This window comes from Buteo buteo, chromosome 18 (genome assembly GCF_964188355.1).
Source record: "Buteo buteo chromosome 18, bButBut1.hap1.1, whole genome shotgun sequence".
Classification (NCBI taxonomy): Eukaryota; Metazoa; Chordata; class Aves; order Accipitriformes; family Accipitridae; genus Buteo; species Buteo buteo.
In genome coordinates, this window is record NC_134188.1 from 51428 (window position 1) to 73417 (window position 21990).

Genomic DNA, 21990 nt, shown 5'->3' on the forward strand with positions numbered 1-21990 from the left:
CGCAGAGACAGGCTAGAGAGGGCGCAGCGACGCGCCGCAGAAGCGGGCAATGTTTCGACACGACGTCCAGGAGCCGAAAGAGGGGGAGTCCGGCTCGAATTTCCGCCGTTTCCGCGCAGGCATCGTTGTTGTGGCCAGCGTGGAGCAGGGCCTTCGGCTCCGCGCTGTGATGTCACAGGAGCGCGACGGCGGAGAGGCAGGGCCGGCTGAGTGGGGCGCGACGTCTGTGGCTCTGGGCTGCGCGCCGCGCCCTCGCTGCCCAGGCCGCCTCGGCCCGCTGCCCCGCGTTCCCCTGCGGCCCCTCGGAAGCGCCTCAGCCCCCGGCCGCCGGGATCCACGGGCGGCGGCGCAGCGAGCTATGGGGCGTGGGGGCGCCCCGCAGGCGGGCGCGGGCCGGCCGGGCCTCGGCGCCGCGTGCTGAGGGGAGCGCCGCGCCGCGTCGCGTCGCTGCGGGGTCGTTGCGCGGCCGCTTCGAGCGGCCTCGGCTGCCGCGGCCTCTCCGACGCCAGCCTTTCGTCTTCCTTGGCCGGCGGGAGCAGCCTCGGAACGCGCAGTGAGCGGGCGCGGGCCTCCGCCGAAGCGGCGAGCAGCAGCCGGCCGTCCGCTTTTGTCTCTTGCGCTGTGTCCAGCACCGCAGAGGCGTCAGCGCCAAATACCGGGGGGCCGAGAAGATCCAAGGCTGCCTTTCTTGCTCTGCTGCTGCTGCTGCTTTTTGTTTGTTGTTGCTTTTTTAATTTTTTTTTCCTGTATGCTTAAAGACTAAGCCTTTGTCCTGGATTTTTTTTTTCCCTCCATGTTTAAATATCTGCATTGAATGAACTAATAAAGATGGATAAGAAATCATTTGAAACCGTGCTGGATGAAATTAGAAAGGTAACCTTGCATTTTGCATGTCAGTTTAACCATTTGATGGTAGAATATTCCTCTTGATGAACACACCAGGTTAGGTGTTTGCGTTCTTTAATAAGCATTTCGGGACTCAATAAAGACTAAATTTCACCTCGGTGTGAAGAACTGTAATTCTGTGTTGCTGGTGTATCCTAGTTGTTGTATGTCGGATGTATCAGTGTGAAGTTGCTGTGACATGCTTGCTCTCTTTGAGAAGTTTTTATTTTCTCAGAAAACTGAGATTGAATGTCCAGAGTGCTATCACTGAGCTAACAACATGTGCTTGAAGAGCCCTCATTTGAAATAAGCACTTGAGTAAGTTTGTCACAGCATTTTCGTTGTCAAGGAAGATGAAGAAGAAAAGCCAAAATAGCCAAGTATCTCTCATTGTGGGGGAGGGGCTGCTGTGTTTGCTTGGCATGACTGGAAACGGAGACTTACAGTGTGAGGTATCCACCTTTTATATGATGATTTAGGAGATGCAGCACGCAAATATGACATGAGAGGGCTGATTTCAAAGCTGCACTCTGCTGTCCTTGTTCAAAATCACATCTCCCACAGTTCGGGAGTATGTGCACACCTCTCCAGGATGTAAAATCCTGGGTTTTGATGCGTGCTCTGAACTGTGTGTCTGCATATCCTGTTAAAAACTCACTGAGAAAAATACCTACTGGTTGTGGGAAGCAGAGATACAAACCTAGGCTTCCTGGTGCCTGGCAGGTCTCTTTGTTTCTTTTTGCACAGAGGCCTGCTTTTAACAGGAAAGCTAGAGGTTGGTTGTTGGGACAGTTCCCCAAATGCTGGAAGTGGAAAAAGAGATACTAAAAATCAGAACCTCTGAGATTACCTGTCTTGCATGGAAAGTACAAACCTGGGATGATGTATTTTGCTGTAGTTAAGCAGACTTGATACAAGTGTCACAGTAGAACAGTTACATGTCCTGCTAAAGCTGTCTTTGTGTGAAAATGAAGGGCTTGTTTCGGATAAGATTGCCTTATGGCAGAAAAGGAATCCTTAGCATTTTTGTAAATAGGTGTTTTTTGTTATGGGTTGTCTTGGGTGTTAAAAGAGTTGAGTTTCCATTCAGCTTCTCTTCAGCATGAGATGCAGTGATGGCTGCAGTTGTAGTATTATTATTTTGGAACATATTGGGGTATAAAACGCTGTGCACAAAAGCCCCAGGATGAGTCTTTGTTATCACAACTGCACTTGCTAGCATTTTTGCATAAGGTCATGATCATAAATTCTCCTTTATAAAACAGGTATGTTCCATGCTGTATGACCAGCTAAAAATGTGACAGCCTAAGATATTTCGGAGTGTGGACTTCCCTCCCAACCTAAGAATTATTATGGAAAATCTGGGGGAAAAAATCAGGGAACAACTTGCATGTGACTACTTTCTCTGAGAATTGATGGTGGGAGGGAGTAATGTTTCAAATATTACTACTGCAGTGCAGCCCTTCAGAATACGCTCTGTGATTACTAAAGACTTGAGACAAAAGGGTTTTGACATGTGATTTTAGGCAATTATGTTTCCTGTATGGTATCTGCCTGTATTCCTGTAAACCTAACTTACTTTTGATCTAAGGATCAGTGCTGTGCTCTGTTAATAATGGCTGTGCTGTTGCAGTATAACATTCATTTTCCAAATGCTTATTTTGTGTCTTTGTTGCTAGGTCTTTGTTTAAACTTCATTTCTAGCTCTGTGGTAGAACCTTCTTTATTATGAGAGTCACAAGGCATTTGTGTTGGTGTGTTCCATTTTCAGTCCTAAAATTAGCAGGAACAATTATTTAAATGTCTTAATGTGTAGCTTAGTTCTATCTTTCCCCATATATATTTATGATTATTAACAAAATAAAGTTTGGGGATTTGTGTGTTTCCCTGCCCCCCACCCCCAAATATACTTAGCAGTGCTTTCTGTTTGTGCTCTTATTATAAAGTCATTCAGTTGTTGATTTAAGGAGGAAGAGACATTTGTTTTGGTAAAGAAGTTGCTATATGGCATCCAGCTTTTTCCCAAAATATGTGAAGAGAAGAAAGGGAGAGTAGAAAAAATGAGCATGAAGAGAGAAGTTCTTTTTCCCCTGTGACTTCAGTGTGTCTTGTAGTGTTGGTCTCAATGAGGTACAGAAAGGAAGGGGGTTGCCTCAAACAGTATGCAAGTGGGTTTCTGTGCACCTGTGCTACTCACAGTCAGGTTGCAGTGATGGAGAACTTCATGTCTGTGTGGTAGGTTTTAGGGCTATTGAGAAGAAGATAGAAATGGGTGTGTGGGTGAAGCTGGAGGTGATTTGAGAATAAGCATGAGAGCTAGCAATAGATGGGGGCCTGGGGAAGAAAGGTGTTTGCACCAGTTAGGGGTAGGAATTCAGCTGTTACCTGTCTTCTTTACATCTTGTACCTGTATCAGCGAGCTGGGTATGAGGAGAGGGAGGAACCCCGTGGTTATCAACAAAACTATCTTGCCACTAAGTCAAAAGTGCTGGCCAGTACTGCGTTAAACTACTCTGCTTGCTTTGTTTTGTGTGATTGCATATTAAGGTTTGAACTATAGGAAGGTAATGATAAGGCAACATCAACATCTGGAGCAAGCTTTCTTGTATATTTAATTCTGTCTGTACAGACTTGTTATCCAGTCTCTTCATAAATTCACTGAAGTAGGATGCTTTGCCAATTGTTTTACAGGGAACATACAAAGAGATTGTATGAATAATCAACTATTATCTTGTTTAACGTAAAGTTGATGTAAACCTTTGAGGCAAAAGGAAGAGTGATGATGATCTCTCAGTACAGTTTTAAACAACAACAAAAAAAGCAAAATGAAATAAATAAAAAAAGAGTCATTTTAAAGAATTTATTTACATCTCTGCTTTTCATTGTTCTCTCAATTATCTAAGGAGTATACTGTTATTTAGAAATATTGCAGTGTAATTGATGCAAATGTCACTTTGTTAGTTCAGATTTTTTTAGATTAATAGATTAGTCTAGCAGATGGTTGTGCTATAATTTTAATTTTTGAGGGACTAATCGTGCATCTTTTTTTCCCTGTATCTTCTAGGCTGTATTGACTGAGTACAAATTAAAAGCTATTGAATATGTTCATGGATACTTTTCTAGTGAACAGGTAAAAGTCAACAGTCATGGGTTTAATGGGAGCTATTGGTTTTGTGTATTCAGTAATGCAGAAAGACAACGTCTCCAATCATACTAAGGCTGATCATATTAGCTTTTCTATTTATTAACTGAGGAGATTTAATTCCTCATTATTATATCAGCATTAAACTGTTAAAAATAGTTCCAAGTTGTTTTGTTACCAAAATAATTACATTTTCATTCTTGTGTGGGAGAATTGGAGAAATTTATCATCATGGAATTCAGGATTATTTTGCATGTATTTTCTAAACTGGCATGTAGTAATAAGTATCCAACTTATTTCGATACTATGTAGATTTTTTTCCTGTTTCTTCTGGGTTTTTTTTTGTGTACGTTTGGTGACTATGCTGTTTGAGATGCTGAATGTTAATAAGCTTTTTCAGAAAGACTTAAATTTCTTTTATTCTAATACTGTGGCAACTGTTGTGCATATATGCAAATATATAGAGAGGAGTAAGTATCTATTTTAAATATTTCCATAGAAAAACTTCATCTCATAACATAGAATTTTTCGGTGCCTACTTAGAAGTAAAAAGAACATTAGATACTGGTAGGCACTACTGTAATCAAATATCGCAGACAGACACATGTTTTTTAGCAGTATACCACTGTACTCCAAAATGGAAAGATCATATTGATGCTGTTCGCATAATTTTTTAATATATATAAAAGATTAATTGAAAGCCCTTCTGTTGCAGGTTGTCGAGTTACTGAGATACTTTTCCTGGGCTGAACCACAGCTCAAGGCAATAAAGGCTTTACAACATGTAAGTTCTTGTGGCATAATCTTGTAGAGTACGTTTGCCCTCTTAATCTTATTTTAGTTATGAGATGTCTACTTTTGCAACTGATGGGTCGGTCTGCCCTTTAATCTTCAAAGTTTCCTCTTCATCTCTTTCTTTTTCAATGGTATCAAAATACGAAACGTCATACTTTTAACCAGGGTATGTTTTTGGCTATAGTATCTTTTACTTTCCTGTATATCACAAGAATAGATGTAGACCTTTTTAACTATTGTTAACTTTCCTAATTTCTCTGCTTTTGGCAAGAGCTTTTTGCAGTTCCTTGTTCAGCATTTAGTGTGTAGAGTCTCCTTCCCAGTGGGAGGGAGAGAATATTAAATGTTTAGTGAAATACATGATACGAAGCACTCTGGGTTAAAAATAATTATAGTGTCTTATTTTATATACACTTTTTTCTTTCTTGCTTACTCATCAGAAAATAGTGGCAGTTCCAGCATCAAAAATGGTTAATATTCTCAACTGCTTCACATTCAGTAAAGATAAACTTATTGCCCTTGAAATCTTAGCTTCGTAAGTATCTTTCATATTATATTTCTTTAAGTTGTATTGTTTTTACTAATGTTTCAGTATATAAAACTTAAGATACCTCTAGAAGGAAACACTGTGGCCAATTAAGGTAAAACACGAATCCATTATTGATGGGACTGTAAAAAGAAGAATTAGAAGTAGACATTGTGCAAAATTCTATAGTTCATCTGAGTCTTTAGCATGCTGCTATGTGGGCTTCTGCCTGCTGGAAAACTGCCACTTTGCCAGTATCTTTACAGTGGTCTTCAAATTTTGTAGACAGTGAAGAGGGCCTTAAGCTTATTTCTGCTCACTGAAATGTAAAAGGCTTGAGACCAGGGTATTCTGGGAATTGACCCTTTTGCATTTGAAAAACCCTCTAAATATTATGTATGTAAAAACGTGTTAAATAAAAAAATCTCTTAAATTGACATATTTGATTTACAGATCTAATATCTATAAAAGATGTATAGATATTCTAAATGTATGTTTATAGAGAAAGTTGGGGGTTTTTACTGAACACAGTCACTTCAAAGGATCTACCTTTTGCGTATGTTTATATTGGAACTTTTCTGCCTGGTTCAGGGGATTTATTATATGAAGTGTTGTTCTGGTTTGGGTGGCGGGTTTTTTTTTGCATGAAGTATGTCTGCCTTGCATATGAATGCTATATATTACAGCCAGCTTGAACGTTTTGAGGCATATAAATTCATTTTATAAATATCCATAAAACAAAAGACTGAGGATATAGACATGATCTTGCTTTCGGAGTTGAGCTTTAAGCAGCTGTGTGAATGCTCCTAATCTCTTTCAGACCAAAACAAAACAGGGTAGCCTAAAGGAAGTTCAGTGGCACATTAAACTCTAACCTGTTTTGCTTCTTGAAATGAGACTGGAACTCATAGACTCTTTAGCTGCTACACTTCAGCTGCTGCAGGGGGAGAGCATGGTAACTTCTTGAGCTGTTGGGTTTCTACAGGGCAAGAGCATAATAAGGGAGTCATAATATAGAAATCCTAATCCAAATCTGTGTACTACTTACTTTGCTAATCAAAACTAGAGAACAAAGCTGAAAGTTCATTCACTTTTTAATACCATTATTTGAGGTGTTTTTCATGTCTTTGTTCAACATTCTGCTGATTCCATTTCTGCTAATATCCTCCTTTGAGAAGTCTTCCTTTTTGGGGCTTTGTTGCATTTCCAGTAGTTTGGATGGGGCAGGTAATATTTGACAGAAGTAAAGGTGATGTGGTCAGAGTTTTGAAATACGCAGGTAGAATTGGGCATTAGGCTCCTTGTACTTGCATGTTTTGTTGTTGGTGTTATTTTTGGAAGAGGAGCAAGGAGAGAGGAAGGGTACTTTATAGAACTGCGTGAGGGGTTTCACTAGCTCTGCAGAACATGAAGAGAATTGCCAGGGGTTTCAGCTTTTTCATTCTGGAGTAAATAAGATGAAAATTTGTTTCTCTACCAGTCTAGCAAGAAACAGTGGCAAACTAAGTGGCTGCTGGTTTTCTGCTGGGCTGGGAATTCTATGCTAGTAGCAATTGAAGCTTTCTAATGAACTGTTGTGATGCAAAATTCATTTTGTCAATGTAGTTATTTTTGCCATAAAGTTTAGCCATCATTATCCATTGTTGCATATTGATATTTAATTCTAATACCATGTTTCATTTAGAGGTATGAAGTCCATATTTAAGCCCAGGGTTTTTACTTTAATAATAATAGTAATATTATGATCTGAACTAATTATAGTTTCTTAATGTACTGTTGGGTACTGGCTGAACAAGTGTTGATCACTTTTCAGTAGTGCATTATTTCTGATAAGCATATGAAATGGCAGTAATTATCTGTCAATGTCTTTATTTATAGCAACATTGTTGATGCTCAGAATTATCGCCTTATTGAAGATCTGTTCAGAATTAATATGTCAGAGAAGAAAAGATGCAGAAGAATTCTTGAACAGGTAGTCAAGATACTCTAGTATCCTCGATTCTGTCAAATACAGTATTATTTCCATCCTTATGGTCATTGCGGGGTCAGGACTTACCATGAAAACTGCTGGGAACTCCTGGTGGAAGACAAGCTGAAAGAAGCAGCTGCAAAAAGATAAGAGCTGTGTAATACATGTGCAAAAAAGGGGAAGTTTCTGTCAGGCATTAGGATCATATGGAAAAAGGGGCATAGAATTGCAACCAGTGCTGCAGGAAACAGTCTGCATTTGTTTTAGAGAACACCAAGTGCTTAACCCCAAGTTCAGTAGAAGCAGAGGTAGTCCAAGTAGAGTTGTTCAAATAAAGGGGACTTTGGCAGAACCTCACACTACTTGGACTATTTGGGAAGAAGATTTGAGACAAAGCTTTGAATTGTTCCATGTAGGTTGACTCATGCAGTCTAAATGTCATGAAATAGTAATTCATTTCTCTAAAGCATTGAATTTGATAGCAAATAATGTCCTTTCTTGATTACCTTGCAGGCTTCAAAAACGGGTTGCAAGGCTCCTCATGCTATGATATCATCCTGTGGCATGATTCCTGGCAATCCTTATCCCAAGGGCAAACCAAGCCGCATAAATGGAATTTTCCCAGTAAGCATGATTCTATGCTTTTCCTTTTCACAGCATCCTTGATTTAGGATTCATTATAGTATAACCCAAACCAGTATTCATATACATGGAAGGAGGAGTTGAATCAAAAGCAGTGTTTTTGTTTTTGTTTTTTTATTACCCTATTACACATTTATAGGGAACTTGCATTATTTTTATTTGTCCATTCTTTCTGTGCTGCTTCAAGTAAAGATTACTGCATAAATAAGACATTGTTCATACAAGGAAAACATTGTAAACTTCAGCAATATTTGGTGGAATCTGGAGAGGTGTGAAGAGCCTTACTGGCAGGTTGAGAAGATGACCTAATATGGTCACTACAGTACTACTGCTAATCTTATTGCAGTTCTTGAACAACCATGTTAAGTATTTCATGTGAACACTTAAGGGACTGCAAAATATAAGTTACCATGACTACAAGTCAAAATGCAGAATTCTAATTATGTCAGAAACGTGGACTGTTTAATATGCATCTCTTTACAAAAGCTCCATGTTACAAACCAAGCTATTGGAATGCTCTTTACAAGACTGGAACACAGTTTCTTTTTCCTAACAAACATTGTTAAATATCACTTCCAGAATATTCAAAAATGCAAATGTAGTTTAGAAAAAAAAAATATGGGAGAAATTCCATAGCAAGATTTACTTCTAAATTAATACTTAATAGTTTAATTTTATTTTGTTCCAGGGAACCCCTATCAAAAAGGACACAGAAGAATGTACTAATGAAGGAAAGGGAATAGCAGCCCGTATACTTGGACCATCCAAACCAGTATGTCTAATGAATGAATAAATAAATGAAACTTTTAAGAAAAAAAAATTCAACCACCAGCCAATTCAATAAGGCATTGATATAAAATGCTGTTACGTTGCAAGAAGACTGTAGAGCACCAATTTAAACAAAGCTAAACTTCTATAATGAAGATAATATGACCTAGTATTTTTTTATTTAACTTGAAAAGAAGCTGTAGTTTGTATCTGTGGGGGATAGGATTCTCTAGTGGATACAATGTGTGTGCATTGGAAGGCATAATTTAAATTAAAGTAGCAGAAGAGAAAACTAAAAGCATTTTTAGTAGTCCATCATGAGCTAGTGGAAGTTTTAGATACCAATATATACAATTTTTTATTACAGTCTCTGAGGGTTTCGCACATGAACATAAGAACATCTTGGAAATTTGAATTACAGCAGTGCCTTAGAAAGAGGTTCTTGTTTCTTAACAAAACAGCTGATCTGTATTTCAAAGTTTTTAAGCATGTGGGACAAACTTTCAATGAACCTGATACTGCTTTGAAGTATTGTCCAAATGTTTTATTTTTGCTTTTATTATGAGATGTTTCCCACTAAGCTATATTATTTTAAAGGGACAGACACCTTCATAAGTATTTGTTAGTTTTAAGTTTGTTAAATCTTTAAAATGAGAAGTCAGTCCAAGACTGCAGAGTGTGAAGACTACAAGGCAGAAAGAAGTTCCCTTTCCCACCTGTGTTCAATATTACGTTACAGTCTAAAGGTATACTAGTTACATTTGTTTCATTCTTTCCAGAAAGAGTGAAATATTTGCAGTTACTATGGGTGTTATGAAGAAATTTGATATCAAATATTTTTCCCGTGAAGTACAGCTGTCTGTAGTACTATCTGAATGTTAGTTTTTTGTCTGAGAAACATTAGGTAATGCTTTCACTATTGCTTCTTCTGTTTGTTTTTTGTTTATGTAGGCTCCATCAACCTACAATCCACACAAACCAGTTCCGTACCCCATCCCACCATGTCGGCCACATGCAACTATTGCACCAAGTAAGGCTTCTATGTGTTTTAGCTTGATGCTATTGTTTCACCCATTTGCTTTTTAAGTAATAAGTGTCAAGTGTCAGTTTCTCTGACCATGGTCATATCTGAAATTGGCTTGTGCTCCTGGGTACTGGTTTCTACCTCTTCCTGTCGTGACTGCAGAGTTGATAAGAAGAGGAATATATTGTCTTCTTTTTCTAACATTGATATCATAAGGAAAATTCACAATTCTGTTCTGATGACAAAGTATTTCATTTATGGGAGGCATTGTGCATGTTAGACAAGATTAGGGCTGTGTCTTTGTTGTGATGTTTGACCAAGGTTTGGGCTTTGGCTTGACAAGTCTGTTGACTTGTTGCTGTTGTACCAAACTTAGGATATGGTCAGGCACAGGCCTGAATTGGGTGGAAATAATGTAGGAACTTGCTGAAGAATGGTAATCTGTTTCTCAGTTGCCTTCAGTTTTACTTTCTCTCTGTCACAGTGGAGGGAAAACAGTTTCCCAAAAGAAAAGTTTAGGCATGTAGATTTCAGTCTCAGAAGGGACATAATGATTGCCTTTTCCTGTGTTTGGTCTGACTATTACTAGCCTTGTGCCTTAGGTAAGGTTGAGTCTTTCTTCATAAACTCCTCTCTCTTTGCTTTGCTGCATCAGTTGTTTGATTCCAGACATTTTTGGAAGAGAGCAAGGCAATTGCCATTTCTTTGGAAGAAGAGGTTAGAGTACTTACATAGTCAGACTCTGGTCTTTTTGAGCAGCAGCTGAAACCTTTTCCTAATCTTGCAATTCTGTACTGCAAAGCAAGGAGTGCTCTGGTAAGGAAGCTTGCTTTTCACTGATGTTAGGGATTTCAGGGAGTTTTTAAGGTATTTGATAAGAAAGTGTGGTAGAGCTCTTAGCATGTGTGTTGAAGAGTGAGTCATCTAACTTGATGTCTGCAAGTCTCTTTATAGTCAGTTTGGAAAAATGAGCACTACTAGTGGCTAAAGTAAGTCTGATGATTTGTGCCCTAGAAATTACTTTCTCCCCAGAAAGTGTACAGGAAGCTTGCAGACTAGCTCAAATTTGTATCAAATAAATCCTATGCAAAGTAAGTTACAGCACAAAATTTGGCCTGTGACTGGATGTAAGTATTAGTACATTTTAGGATATGAAACGGCTTTTGAGGTTTCAGGGCCTTATTAGGATGCAGCATGGTTTTTAAAAAAAAACTCTTTGTGACTGATGATATGGGTTTTTTTTTTATATATATATATATATTAAAAAAAATGTATTTAATGAAATTGCAGATGCTGACCTGAAACTATTAAGTGTGATTGTTTTGAAGCAACGGTCAGAATGATGTTTTGTTTTCTGCCTCTGAAATGTATTGGTTTAACATTTCCTTCCTGGGTGACGCAACGATTGTTAGTTGCTTTTCTGATTTTCAGCCAAGAGTTGTCATGTAAGGAATCTTAACATTAGGTAGAACTATTATGAAAGTGTTAAATCAGAAAGGAGTTGTGTGTGACAGATTACTGCATTTGTTCAAGTGCTGCCTTTTCCCATGAAGCGTAAGTTCTTATGCTCTTAAAATACTCATTTAGGACCACTGTGAAGTGTATTTATGTTCCTGTGATTTAAATTCTGATGTTCTTCATCAGAACTGTATACCACAGCAATACAACAGTTTGAGTTGCTCCAAAGAATAAGGGAGGAAAAAAGGTATTTTTTAAAATGTCAAGTACAGTAGGTATTTTATATTAAAATAATTTGCTAACCCACTTGAATTTCTTAACATTTAAAGATACATTGAAGAATGATAGACTAAATATTTGAGATGGGACATTTTTCTCTGAATTTTCTGACTAGTGTTGGAGGCATGGTCATGGTCATTGATGTATGTTTGGCTCATTTGTTTGTCAAGGTTTTAATGTTAAAGGAAGAGTAGCAACTGCCTTTAAGTTAGGAATAGAAAAAGAATAAATGATGTTGCAGACACTCTGAATCACTCCTCCCCTTTGAGTTTTTCAGGCAAAATGGAACTGAAAGCAATTGAAACCTGGCTGAAAAAGCTTTTCAAGAGAACTGCCATTACTAAAATTTGGATCACAATGCATGTCATTCAGGCAGACATTGGCAAAAGCCAGCATCCAGCCTGAATGATTAACTGGTCTGGCTTTTTGGTGAAGGAATGTCTTACAATCTTGAAAATGTTCTTTTAAAGGAAGACACTTACTGGTTCATTTAGATATGGGTTCTTCTGACAACTGATACGTATATTGCATTTGTTCTTTTAGGTGCTTACAACAATGCTGGCTTAGTTCCAATGGCTAATGTCATAGCTCCAGGCTTACCAGCTCCTCCACCATACACTGCTAATCAGGTGGTTTCAGGTAAAAACATGCATACCTTTAAAAAATGCTGATGGTATTTTTTCTAATTCATTGTTGTGAATGGATCATTCACTGCTGGAGTTTCATTTGCTTTTAAATAACAAGGTGTTGTTCTCTGTTTAGAAAATGAGGACCTTTCCAGCCAGGCAAAACCTTCCCAAAATCAAGGTAAATTGCAAATCCACAGGGAGATTTTTGGGTTGATTGTATCTTTGTTATTTGTTCAGAAAATGTAAACAACTTATTTGTTTAGTGGGATTTTCATAAGCCTCTCAAGTATTTAACTACTGTTGGAATAGGATCCCTTGGGAGTTGAGAAATAAAATAATCTCAGACATTTGGCACTTAGAAGTTGAAACATTAAAATTCAGCCTTTTGTGTCAGCTCATTAAAGTTTTATATTCTTCAGCATATAAGTATGGGAGAAATGCAAAAAACTAAATCAAAATATGCTTTGCAATGTAGAGCACTGAAGCACTCAGTAATATCTTTGCAGTTGTTAAAACTCTGGACATCTATTCAAAAATTCATTCACATTTTAATTTCATATATTAGTTGCAATGGGAAGCTAGGAATACAAGAGAGATTCTTTACTTACAGTTTGTTGAAATCCATGTGTAGAATGTCTTGTCCCTGACTGTTAACATCCAACAATGTCTACCTGCACTTTTGTCTTACCCTTTAAAATCCAATTCTTTTTTGCAGAAGAGAGAGTTGTGAGGTTGTTTGGTTTTGTTTTTTTTGTCTCTGTTTGTCTGGTACTTTGTACGCTTTGTACACTTAGTACAAATCATAATAAATCCCATTATGAACTACTTGCACAAAGGCTTTGATAATACTTTGTTAGGTCCGACAAATAGAAATTGAGAATCTACTGACTATTGAGTCAGGCATATTAACAAACACCCAAAATAGATAAAATGACCATGATAAGTTTAGCTCCTGTAAATATTTCTAGGGAAAAAAAAAGAAAAAAGTTACGTTTTGTCTTGTCTTTTCTCCTTTATGCCCAGGGATGGTTCTACAGAAATGTTGCTGTTTCAAATAATCACTTTATTCATATATACCCCTTTAAGTGTGCATGTATTTACAAGGTAGTTTATACAGCTAAATGAATACAGTGTAAGGAATAAAATCTTCTCTTAGGAGGAGATATTCAGTAGCAGCTCTGGGTTCTATTGCAGCTGTTTTTCTCTGGTAATTATCCTGGCTGTCAGGATTAACAACAGTGATCTTTAGGAGAGTCTTCAGCTTGGAAACAGGATGAGGAAAGAACACAATCCAGAGCTGAGCAATCTTGGACTAGGTTTTTGGAAAAGAATATGTAAAAAGAAATAGTTTGTTTGCAAACCTGATGGTTTTAGAGTTTCAAAATACATAAAACAGGTGTTTGTCATATCAACTTAGGTCCAAGATGTTAACAATTCCAGTTTTGGGTTTGTGTGCGTATATGTAGAATTTGGGCAAGAGAGAAAGCTAAGTTGTTACAGACTTACGGGTGATGAGTTTGACTGGTTGGATCAGTGATTTGCTTACAGCTGAACAGATCATTTTAAAAGTACAATAAAGCATGAGTGTTGTTTGAGAGGAATGATTAATTAACACATTCATATTCCACAGGAAACTAGATAGAGGCGTATCAAGGCTCTTGACATGCCAATTTTCATAAATGCAGCTTCTTTCCACCAACCTCCACATCCCCATTTGCCATGTGCCTGCCTGTTTTCCTCCAGCTTGACTGATGCCTCTTTGACCTACTTTGTAGGGTTGATAGAAGCTGATATTCCTAGTGGCAGGTGCTTGCCTCAATTATAGACACCTGACTAAAGACTTACAGAAATACTTGTTGATAAAGTCAAGTGCCAATGTCAGTTTAATACTGTAGTGTGATACATGAATTTAAAAGTGTACCTTCTTAGAATCAAAATCTGAAGGAAACACAATGAAGAGAATGACCTGATTTTGAAGGAAAGAAAAATACCAGCACCTGAAATCATCTTTCTTCAGTTGTTGACTAAACTTCTCTGAAATCATGATACATTGAATTAACTGGTTCTGAAGGAAATTCTGACCTTCAGTGAGAGTGGATGCAGAGGAGCCCAGGTGATCTGATGCTGATGGAATATTAGATCTGGTTTGGGTACTGCCAGGTGTTAGGGACCAGAGGGAGGGAGTTTACCTGCGCTTAAGACATTCTTATGGAGTGTATTTGAGTATCTAACTGTCTTGCATGAGATCATGAAGAGGTAGCAGATGTCACAAAGTGTTTTAAAGAGGAGTGGCAGCCTACATGATGTACAACTTGTGTGATGTGTTTCTACGTACCTTTTTGTTTTGTTTTCATAGGCTCCAGTGTTCATTGTTTATATACAGACATTGTATGTTAGCTATTGCCTGTGTATCATATTTTGAAATGCTGTATAAAATGTGTTTGTGTTGATTTCAAACATTTTGGACAGTTTCAAGTATTCTTACCAGTTTTGTTTCTTTGCAGCTTTTTCTGCACAAGCGAATCAGCTCTTTACTCCTCATGGTTCTAATCCTTCAACACCTGCTGCTACTCCAGTCCCTACCCCATCACCTGTCAAGGCAATAAGCCATCCATTAGCACCTGCAACTCCACTCGTCTCTGGGATGAACATGTCTACCCCTGTCCTTCCTGTTTTCCCAGGACAGGTCTCCTCTTCCATCCATACATCTCAGCCATCCACCCCAACTCCTACTGTCATCAAATCTCTTTCATTGCCTGGTGTTCCTGTCACATCTGTTCACAGTGCAACCTCTACTCCTATCCCTGCAGTTTTTTCTGGGCTGGCTTCTATACCCACTGCTACGCCAGCTCCACAAGGTTCTTCCACACCGTGTGCCACACCTGTGCCTAGTGAAGCTTTCGCATCTGCTACTGCACCATTTGCTGGCCTCCCATTTTCTGCAACCTCTTCAATTGCTTCTGCTAATAATCCCACTCCATTGTCATCAGTTTTTGCTGGCCTCCCTTTGTCCTTGCCGCCCAACGCCCAAGGGATTTCTAGTCCTGTTCCATCTACAATTGCTAATTCTCCTGCCACTTCCATTCCTGGTTCACTTAGCTTGCCTAACCCAATTTTGTCTGTCTTAAAGGGATTTCTGACATCAAATGACACCTCGTTAATCAATTCATCTGCTTTACCTTCTGCTATGACAAGTGAGCTTGTGTCTCTATCTGCTCTTGCTAATCAAAACTCTGACCCTCCCACTTCCTCTGTCAACAAATGTTACACTCCATCAGCCACCCCCACCCCACAGCGTTCCTCCACACCTGGGCTGGCCATTTTCCCAGGTCTTCCATCCCCATCTGTAGCCAATTCTAGTTCCACTCCTCCAACATTGCCTGCACAGTCACCTTTAACCACTTCACCATCGATCATGCCAGTCAACTGTGGCTCATCAGCCTCCCTCTTGCATGGCACAAGTCCCACTAACCCTGATCAGCAGCTCTCGTCAGCCCCAGCTGCCACAAGTATCCCAGTTCTGGTCAAAACAGAACCCATGAGTCCTACCCTCTCGGCCTTCAAAGGTCCTTCTCATTCAGCTGGCCCTTCTCATGGCACTATAGGACTGTCAGCGCTCGGGCGTGCATACACCTCAGCAGCTTCGGTGCCAGTCAGTTTACCCAGTTCCCTGAACCCAGCGCTATCCGGTCTCTCCTCTTTGAGTGGTCCTCTAAACAATTCCAGTTCTCTGGCTTCAATGTCCCTTGCCCCACATGGCTCCTCTGCTCCCATTGCCCCTGTGTTCAATGGCCTTCCTCCTTTTACATCTCTAACCAGTAACTTTGCTTTTACTGGTAATCCAGCACTTACACCACCCGTCACTCTCCCAGGGTCTTTGTTAGCTAATCCGTCTACAACTGCTTCAGCTGTGTCTGCCCCTCATGTGAGTTCCACTGCCGCCGTACTCTCAGGACTCGCCGCCTCAGCAACAGTCTCTGCTCCACCCTTCTCGCTTAACTTGTCCAGTGCCGTCCCTTCCCTTTTTTCTGTTGCCCAGGGACCTCTGGGATCATCAAACCCATCCTTCCCTGGTTTTCCTGTCTCTAACACACCCTCTGTCACTCCTGCTCTCCCTTCTTTCCCTGGCCTCCAGGCATCTTCTGCAGTAGCAGCAGTTGCACCGTTGCCGGCAGCTGCCACAGCCCCATCTCCGGCTCCGGTCCTGCCAGGGTTTGCCTCGGCCTTTAGCTCAAACTTCAACTCTGCACTTGTTGCACAGGCTGGGTATGTTTCTGTTTCTGAAGGAGATCAGAACCATTTCTTTTTCTCTTGAGGAAAACACTGATTTTACTTTAGGTATAGACATTATTTTCACTCATAGTTAGAAATTACAGTTAATTTTTAAAGTTAGTTCACCAGGAAATTTCCACCTATCTTTAGAAACTGATAGAGTAGTTACTAAATAGGTTGTCCTCAGTAGTCCCTGTTATGACAGTCTAGTCTAATCCAGTGAGGTGCTGAGTGATCTTATTTCCCAGACGAGGATACTTGGCACCTCCTAGGCTTTTACAAGAATGCATTCCACGTGGGCATCCATTGACACATCCAGGTAATAGCAGACAATATCTTAGATGTTCCTATGTTTTAAGGAAGTACTCAGCATTAACTTTTGTCTGTAAATTTTTGTGTGTGTGCAAACTGTAGGCACAGCCAAGGTACAAAAATTTCCAAGTTCCTTTCTTAGGTGTGTCCAGACAGTCTTGGTTTGTGTGTGCATGAATAATTTGTAGGTGGGTAGAGACTGGGCTTCTGTTTGGAAATTCTGGCCTTTATGAGGTTTAGAAAAAGAGGTGCTTTTCTAATTTACATAGACATAAGCTTATAGAGAGAGAAACATAGGATGAAACATTATGCAGATGTTCTTAATAATAACCACATCTTGACATTCTTTCAGCTTGACTTCTGGACTACAGACACCGGGAAACGCAGTTTTTCCTGGTCTTTTATCTCTCCCTGGTATCCCTGGCTTTCCCCAAAGTGCCGCACAATCTTCCTTGCAGGAATTGCAGCATAGTGCGGCTGCACAGTCAGCACTACTACAGGTAACATGTCTATTTGTTAATACTGTTTTGCTTCCAGTAATTGTTTGAGCATGTACTTGCGTGTTAACTTCTCAGGATTAGTTTAAGTCAGTAAGTGATTAAAACCCCTAATCTGTTTGAGAACTGATACAAGGATGATCAGTTGTAAGAAGAACAATTTATTAACTTCTTACTCAAGGCCAATGTACGATGCTTCTGGATGTTACGAATGTGATTAAACCCGTTTTGAAAACTCTTTGTAAAATGGGGAGGAGGGAAAGAAAAGACATGCAAGTGAAATCTTTGCTAGGTATGTGTTAAATCTAATGAGCTGACCGTGTAGTTGCAACATTTGTGTTCAGTTCCAGTCTGACATTTTAACACTTAGTTTTCTGTGGAAAACCACTTTGTTGTGAGTTATGTGCCTCTACACACGCAATCAGATTGTCTTGAATTTGTGTCTCTTGTGGTTGTGCCTTTCTCTTGATAGTTGCCACAAATGCAATTGCTGTAATATAAGCTTGAGGTGGCTTTAGGTAATGTGTAGTTTCATCATCTCTCTTGTCCATGAAAAAACTTCTTTCAGTCATGAACCTACATAAGTTAACTGAAACTGTCATCAGAGTTTGCATTTAGATGTTTAGTTTGCCTTTTGTTAAAAACGGTCTCTGTACAGATTCTGATAGGAAATTTGTCCTTCTCTACAGAATACTAGAAGAGGCAGTTGAGTGTCTTGAATTAATGTTTTCTCTCTTCGGTGACACATCAGTGTTTGAAATGGAGCATGTGTCTAAGTACTGTTCAGTATGCAGAATATCATCAGCTATCTTTTGAATATCAGAGGAAATAGATCAAAGAAGCAAATTACTTAATCTAGGCAGTACTGCTTTTGCAAGTCGAGTATTTATTTATTCTGTAGAAATCTGTGTGTGCAGATTGCATTGAGGAAACGTCAGTTTTCTTGTTTACAAGTTCCAATCACTAAAACTAACACTTAGCTACTTGAGCAATGAAGATAAAGTAAGTTCAAAGTCAGTGAAATACTACAGCTCCTGATTTAGCTATGTCTTCCAAATCAGCTGTGGCTTACTCCACTGGAAAGTAAATGCCAGTAACGCTTCTTTATTTTTCCTCTTAATCCAACTGCTTTCCTCGTTCTCTGGTATTTCAGAGCAGTAGTTGCACTACAGTTTAACATCTGCATATAGGTGCATTGTTCATCTCTGTTATTTGCATACTTCAGATTATACTTTGTTTTAGCCTGAGTAGGACTGGTATTGTGCCTGAAATTTTTCTTGATTTAGATTTTTGTTTGTTTCTTTGTTTTCATCAGTGCTGTTTCCTAACTTCTTCTCTTCCTTGAAGGCACATTCTGCTTCTGCTCTGGAGAACTATACAGCTCAGCCTGAAGGTTTTGCTAACTATCCGTCAACACCAGGAACACCATTTTCATTGCAGACCAGTCTGCCCCAGAGTGGATGGCAATAAATACCAGACATTTTTAAAGACTGCAGTGGTTGCTTGACAGAGCCTGATCCTATTCACTTTGAAGGCTGTCTCTGCGTTAGTGGGAGCATGGTCTGAACTGGGGAAAGAGGGGGAAAACATGAGGGTAAAAAGATTCCAGGAGGTTGTGTCAGATGTCAAGCCTGATTTGTGATTGCATTTAATTGATTCAGGGTCTGATCCTGTGAATTGCTGAGCATCCTTGGCTCTCCTTTTAGCTTATGAGTTGAATGTTTGGTGTCTTACACGATCAGTAACTTTCAAACATGTTTATGTAAATAGAACAACTGGCTGTCAAACTAAACAGGGAGAACAAGTATACTTAATAGTGTGTATAAGCACCTATCCTTCTGTTATGTTTTATGGTATATGTGGTTAATATAGAATGAGATCTAGACTGAAACTAGATACTTAAAGCTGTAGACGATCTTTCGTCTACATGCACACTTCTTGTGTGTGCATAGATCAAGGTCAGTTTATGGTTCTTCACATCTTTTCTTCGTATGTGTGAGGATCTCCTGTTAGCATCAGCAGTATGTTAAGGGAGGCTAGATCAGAGGGATGTGGGGGGGTTTCTTATGCTCTGAAATATTGTCATGGGCTTGCTGCTGAATTGAGTACTCCTTTGTCTGAATCTGAATGGGAGAGCTAGGAAATGATGCTGTACTGTATTTGGGTAGAAGTGGATTGTGTTTTACTGGAGTATGGTTTAGCTAGCTGAGAGTATGTCTTTCCAAAGTACATAAAAGCATTTTGATTTGCCTCTAAAATGATGTTCCATAACATTCTCCCTGCCCCTGCACCTCTCTGTGAATGAAATAATTGTACTGCGGATAGGCTGCCTATCCGGCACTTTTGACTGCAGACTTTTGTGAATGTTTACAGACATGGGTCAAGTTCTTCTCTCCCTTATACTCATAAACTCACTGGTTCTCTATATGCTTTTCGGCTGTAAACCACAACTTGATGGTGCTTATGTTATCCTGTGAATATAAGTGGGAGCAGAATTTGGACCATGGATTTTTTTAGTATTTTTCCTTGGAAAACGTACATGATTTTGAAGGCATATAGCTAAATTAACTGTATTGGTTAGGAAGGGTTATGACGCAGCATAGAGAAAGGTCTTGCTTTGTTAGTGAAATTCAGTTATGCACTCTTCTAATAATGTTAGAACCTGTGGCAATGTGTAACACATCATTGAATATCATCTATTTAAGATAAACTCTTGATGATGTCCTAGAGGCAATAGAGATGAATGGTATTCAATCCTGTGATTAAATGAAAACGTAGAGGATACTATACTGTAGAAAAGCTCTGCACCTAGAGTTTTACTTTTTTAAAGATGAATTCTGCTGGGAGATGTTGCTAATGTATTTTCTTTCAAGATGTGAACAAAGTTTTTTAGAACATTAACAGAAGTTCCTGTATTGGTTTTTAACACAACTTTTTTAAATAAAAGGTTTACAGTCATGGCAAAAAGGCTTTGCTGACTATTTACATATTTGCCTAAAATACAGATGAATAAACTTGTTTTTACTAAGACACTTCCTAATGTTTGATCTTGATTATCCTGTTTCTTTATGATGCAGAATTATATACTGAATTATAAAACTGGTTTCCTGAAGAGTGGCAATAGAATTATCCTATGAAGTGTTTAGATGAAAAATTTAAATAGTGTCCTCAATACTTTGTCAGCAATTGGGTAGTCTTGCATTTTAATAATGAAATTTACATATTACTTTAAATCTAAAGATAAAAACATTACACTCTTACATTTTTTTATTTTGTGAAACCTGTTGAATTCTAATGATTCTCCACTCTGAACTGCTTTTAAAATCAGTGCCTTGTATCTTGCCGCAAGAAATCTGTGGAAAAAATCTCTACCATCTTTCATTATACTTTCCTTCGCATTCTTTTCATGACTTGTTCTTTGTAGATATGTAAATCAGTTGGAGAAGGAGAAAATAATAATACAGGTATCTTCTCAAGAGCAAATTGGCTTTTGTCCCATAGATATGAATGTAAAGTAGTTCAAAGTCAGTAAGTATTTTGTAACCTTACTGAGTTTGATCTCTGATTTGAGTCCTAGTTTCCCCATCAAGCAATCAAAGTTTAAACTAATTCACATTACTGTGTAGTCAAAAGCAAGTACCAGACATCAGCTGTTCTTCAGTGTTCTATGAAAAAATAATTAGTTTGTTTCTGAAAACTTCTGTTGAATGGTCATGGGGTGTAGGTTGTTGTTTTTTTCTGTCTGAACATCAGACAACTCAAAGATACCTAAGAGACTGTGAAGCCCTGTTTCTCCAAATGAAAACAGATGAGAAGTAGTGAATATCCACTGTATTAAATGGTATTCTCCTGAAACAATGTACTTGCTAAGTGGTGTCTAGCAGCTTTACCTTTACCCAGAAAAGAGTATTTCATGCACAGCTGGTGTAGTTTTACATAGAAGCTCATAATCAGTGTTAGACAAGTGAACAAATAGGCTAAGAAGCATTAAACTGTCAAGTTTTTTTGTCTAGAGTGTGCTCTCTTGTTCTTGCCGAATCATGTTGAGCAGGATTTTGTAAATTGAACTTTCCAGTGGTTAGGATTAAGGTAAGTTTCAATTTCTTAGATATTTCTCCTGATGTAAAATTGGGTTTTATTAATGTTTTTCTCTTCAGGAATAAAGTCTATGTTCTGCATTGCAGCAAACTCCTGTGACCCAGCATTGGAATTTCTGAAGGGGGTGATTTATCCTGAGCTCTTTCATGCTTACTTGAGCACCATTTTTAAAAAGTCAAGTAAAAGTCTGCTCCTGAGGCAAACCATGCCAGATCTTACACTCAGCCTGTGCTGGGAAAAGGCTGTTGCTGTATGTCTTAATTCTGGACTAACTATGATTTTTTCATTGTTCAAGTTGCCTATTACTGCTATATTTCAGCTCTGTTGACAGACTGCAAAGATAAGGTGTAGTGAAATGTTCTTTGAAATAAAATCTTTATTTGGAACAACTAAGAACATACTGGGATTGTGTTTGCAAATACAGATTTCAATAATTTCTTTCAAATGCTTTTCATTGCAGCTATAGTGAATATGAGAGAAACAGCAATTTTCTGTCCTCCTCTTCCTCTTATTTGCAAGTCAGTGTTGTGAGTTTGGCTGGGCCTGGAAGGAAACTTGCCATGGTATGAGTGTTCTTATGTTCTTGCAGATGGCCTTCTTTTCTGGATTGAGACGGGAGCAATCCCATTGATTGACTGTCTCTCGTATTTACTCATGCTCTAGCGAAGTGTAGCCAAAGGGATGCCTCCTGTCA

General features: G+C 38.9%; 1 protein-coding gene across 4 annotated transcripts; it reads left to right on the forward strand.

Moving 5' to 3' along the window:
• Nucleotides 1–199: 199 nt before the first annotated feature.
• On the forward strand, nt 200–21706 carry PROSER1 (proline and serine rich 1). 4 transcript variants are annotated; one of them, XM_075050499.1, is made up of 13 exons: nt 200–873; nt 3950–4015; nt 4743–4811; nt 5263–5357; nt 7227–7320; nt 7831–7941; nt 8648–8731; nt 9679–9757; nt 12032–12127; nt 12251–12295; nt 14622–16383; nt 17054–17201; nt 21212–21706. In XM_075050499.1, exons 1-13 carry the CDS (start codon nt 829–831, stop codon nt 21257–21259), a joined length of 2742 nt encoding a protein of 913 aa, XP_074906600.1. In that variant the 5' UTR covers nt 200–828; the 3' UTR covers nt 21260–21706. The 4 variants fall into 4 exon arrangements, with proteins under 4 accessions (XP_074906600.1, XP_074906601.1, XP_074906599.1 ...); XM_075050500.1 differs by having other exon boundaries at nt 21356–21706; XM_075050498.1 differs by lacking the exon at nt 21212–21706 and adding an exon at nt 18546–20104.
• The last annotated feature ends 284 nt before the right edge of the window (nt 21707–21990 follow it).